Source organism: Nicotiana sylvestris, chromosome 4, assembly GCF_000393655.2.
Source record: "Nicotiana sylvestris chromosome 4, ASM39365v2, whole genome shotgun sequence".
NCBI lineage: Eukaryota > Viridiplantae > Streptophyta > Magnoliopsida > Solanales > Solanaceae > Nicotiana > Nicotiana sylvestris.
Window position 1 is genome coordinate 45,497,332 of NC_091060.1, and position 3,657 is coordinate 45,500,988.

Genomic DNA, 3,657 nt, shown 5'->3' on the forward strand with positions numbered 1-3,657 from the left:
TCACATTTCATCAATTTGTAACATTCCTCCTTGGTATGTCCCTTTAAATGACAGAAATCACATTCAACATTGAAATTCCTTCTTTGTTTTTGACCAATCTTAGAGCTGAACAGGGCAGTAGGATCAATAGACTCAGTACTATGACTCCAACCTGCTACTAGTTTCTGGCTTTCATCTTGAAGAATCATAGCATAGGCTTGATTAACAGTAGGAATTTTAGATTTCATTATGATTTGACTACGAGCTTGACTGTAGCTATCATTTAACCCCATTAAAAAACTGCCATAAACGTTGATACTCCTGTCGTTCAGTAAATTTCTTTGACTTATCACAACAAACAGGTGGAGGCATAATCGAATCATACTCATCCCATAGATCGTTCAATTTTGAGTAGTAAACTGAAACAGAAGATGTACCTTGTGTTAATGAAAAAATCTCCCTGTGTAAGTAGTACATTCTCGATGCATTAACCTTATCAAATCGTTCGTTGAGATCCGACCAGATTGCATATGCACTTGACCGGAATAATACTCCACTCAGCAAATCGCGGCTCACATTGTGCATTATCCATGACTTCACAATAGCATTGCAGCGGTCCCATAGATTTGCATGAGTGTCTCCATAAGTATCACGCGTTACCGATCCATCGATGAACCCTAATTTGTTCCGTGTTAGCAACGAAACCTCCATCGCTTGACTCTAAATCGTGTAATTTTCCATTCCTTGCAGTTGAAAACCAAGCGCAATGCTCCCGATGTGTCCGATGGGTGCAAATACAGTGGATGATTATGATCTATCATCACTATTGATCGATTTGTTACCTCCTCTGTACGACTGGTGGTTTCATCTCCTGCCATGACCTTTTCCGGCTAGAAAATTTTGGAAAAAACAACCGATGAATCTCTTGTTTTCAACAATTCTCAGTGAAAAACTTTAGATTCAATCGTCTATATGCTCTGATACCATGTCAAATTTATGGATCTGAGATCGATACTTGAAGAGAAGAAATGAAGAAGAGAGAAAAAGGAGCAATTCTGATTACACTGTAATTAATCCGTCAAAATCTATACATCTACAGTACTTCGCTATAGTAATAACTACCTAATTACATATGTAACTGCCTAACTACTAACTGTGGTCAACTAATCACTAACTATAGTTAACTACTAATCATTAAGTTAACCTGGGTCACCATTATATAGCTCATTAAGCTTCCCTTGAGTCGAGGGTCTATTAGAAATAACTCATCTACCATTTCAAGATAGGGTGTAAGGACGGTATACACTACCCAAATTTATTATTATTGTTACTATAAGGTTGTGAATTACTATGTACTTCACCCAGTCCTTAAACGATGGTTTGGGCCGATACATAATTAGAAAGTAATCGAGAACATTTTGCAAAATCTTAGCAGTAATAAGTAATTAACAAATATGGCAGCTAATTAACTACATTTGTAGCACAATCCCATTAAAATAGGGATAACTATTTAATAGCACTTCACAAATCTTCCGAATCTATTCACACAACTTTCTCTTTCTCATTTAATGCATTACCCCAAGATGCTCTCATTTCTATTTATTATACTTGTAATATATTAAATTGAATAACTCATTGTGTTGTATAATTGTTGAATACATGATGAATAGTATATATTCATAATATATTAATGATACATATTCATATGTATGTAGTATACTACTATCATATACGACGTATTTATGGTATACACAATATGATATAATTATACTGTTATAGTCATTCACAAATTCTTCAGCCATTGTATATATAGAATGTATATTAATGTTAATGTTAGTGAATATATATATATATATATATATATATATATGATGAATAGTATATATTCATAATATATTAATGATACATATTCATATGTATGTAGTATACTACTATCATATACGACGTATTTATGGTATACACAATATGATATAATTATACTGTTATAGTCATTCACAAATTCTTCAGCCATTGTATATATAGAATGTATATTAATGTTAATGTTAGTGAATATATATATATATATATATATATATGGAATAAATATAGACACGGTATTATAATAGTACATAATTATGTATAAATATATATATATACACGATATAATGATGGTATTTAATAGTGTATAAATTACAACGATATTCTAGTATATTATATACACAGTATACCAACGATAATTAAATAAATAAATAAATTACAGTGATATTCTAGTATGTTAATTTTATATGTTATCATATTAGTTTCTCTTTAACGTGCTTCTCGTTTTTTTAGCCACGGTGGAAAGGTGATTGTGGAGCACATGTGGCTGCTAAGGTTTTGAATGGAAAAGAAATGTGATATAGTTCATGATAAATGAAAGAGAAAGAGAAATAAGATAATACATGTAATCCCTAATCTTGTGGAAGAGTTACGTAAGTTACATACAATTAAAGGAAAATTGTATTTTGTTTGAACGTGCTACATTTGTTATAAAATCTACTTTTATTGAAATAAACCAAAAATAGTAATATTAATACAAATACTTTTTTGTTAGTGACCTACAATGTAAAAATCTATGGCCTATTTTGGCGGCTCTGGCCTCTCAGGAGATCAGGTGGAATTTTTTTTCTTTTTCTTCTTCTTGTTTTTTGACTACAGTTGTTTCTGGCCATGAACGAATAAACTTTGTGATCAATGGAACTCCCAAATATGTACTCCCTATAGAGAGGAGAGATTTAACTTCTCAAAAGAATATATTTTTAACCAACATTTTTCTCGTAAGTACCTCAATTAGAAATAATATACTTCTTGATTTCAACATATACCGTAGAATTCATGGTTTGATGATTCTTTTTTATTCCTTCATTTCTAAGGAACATTTATTGGGAAAAGGGTTTACCACCCTATATCCCTCCCTCAATCCTCTCAACTCCCTACCATCCATTCACATATATAACATTAAATAGAATATAAATTTATTCACAAGTCTCACATGTAAGCAAGCTACCATCTTCTCTCTAAATTCAACGTTTATTTTTGTAGTCTATTAGATTTCAAGCTGTCACTCCAAAGTTGTCCATTCTCCTAGACAAAATTTGGTCCTTATTTTCTCCTTTTAGTGTGTTCTCTTCATAATTCATTGATCCATGTTTTCTCCTGTGACTTTCTCCTCCCTCTTCCCTTTCAACATGATCTTAAAGGTTCATCATATACTGCACTTCATTCTTTGGTTGTCTCTTCTCTTTCTCTTCTTTCATGAGCTCTACAACTTCAAATTCTTGAAAACCAACAACAAAAACATAAACCACCCTTGGTTAGTTCATAGAAAAGCACTAGACACCAATTTTGATTCCACCCCATTTGTCAAAAACCATTACCACCACCACAAACACGACCGGAGAAATTATACGGTGAACGTCGACAAGCAGCCGGAGCCAGGTGGAAGTGAGATTGATCCACGTTATGGTGTCGAAAAACGTCTCGTACCGTCTGGACCAAATCCATTGCACCATTGAAGGTTTCAAGTAATGTTAATTATACATAAAGGATAAAGCGAAGCTATCATCATTTTATTGTTGAAGAAACTTGGTGTACATAGGATCTTGTAAGTTTTTGAGTCTGTAAATGTATAATGAAAAGTTTGCTAACATTTTTTTTTTG

General features: G+C 32.5%; 1 protein-coding gene across 1 annotated transcript; it reads right to left on the minus strand.

Annotated features, from left to right (window-relative positions):
• Positions 1-258: 258 nt before the first annotated feature.
• On the minus strand, positions 259-690 carry LOC138889496 (uncharacterized). The gene has a single exon (XM_070172809.1). The coding sequence runs from the start codon at positions 688-690 to the stop codon at positions 259-261; it is 432 nt and encodes a 143-aa protein (XP_070028910.1).
• Positions 691-3,657: the final 2,967 nt, after the last annotated feature.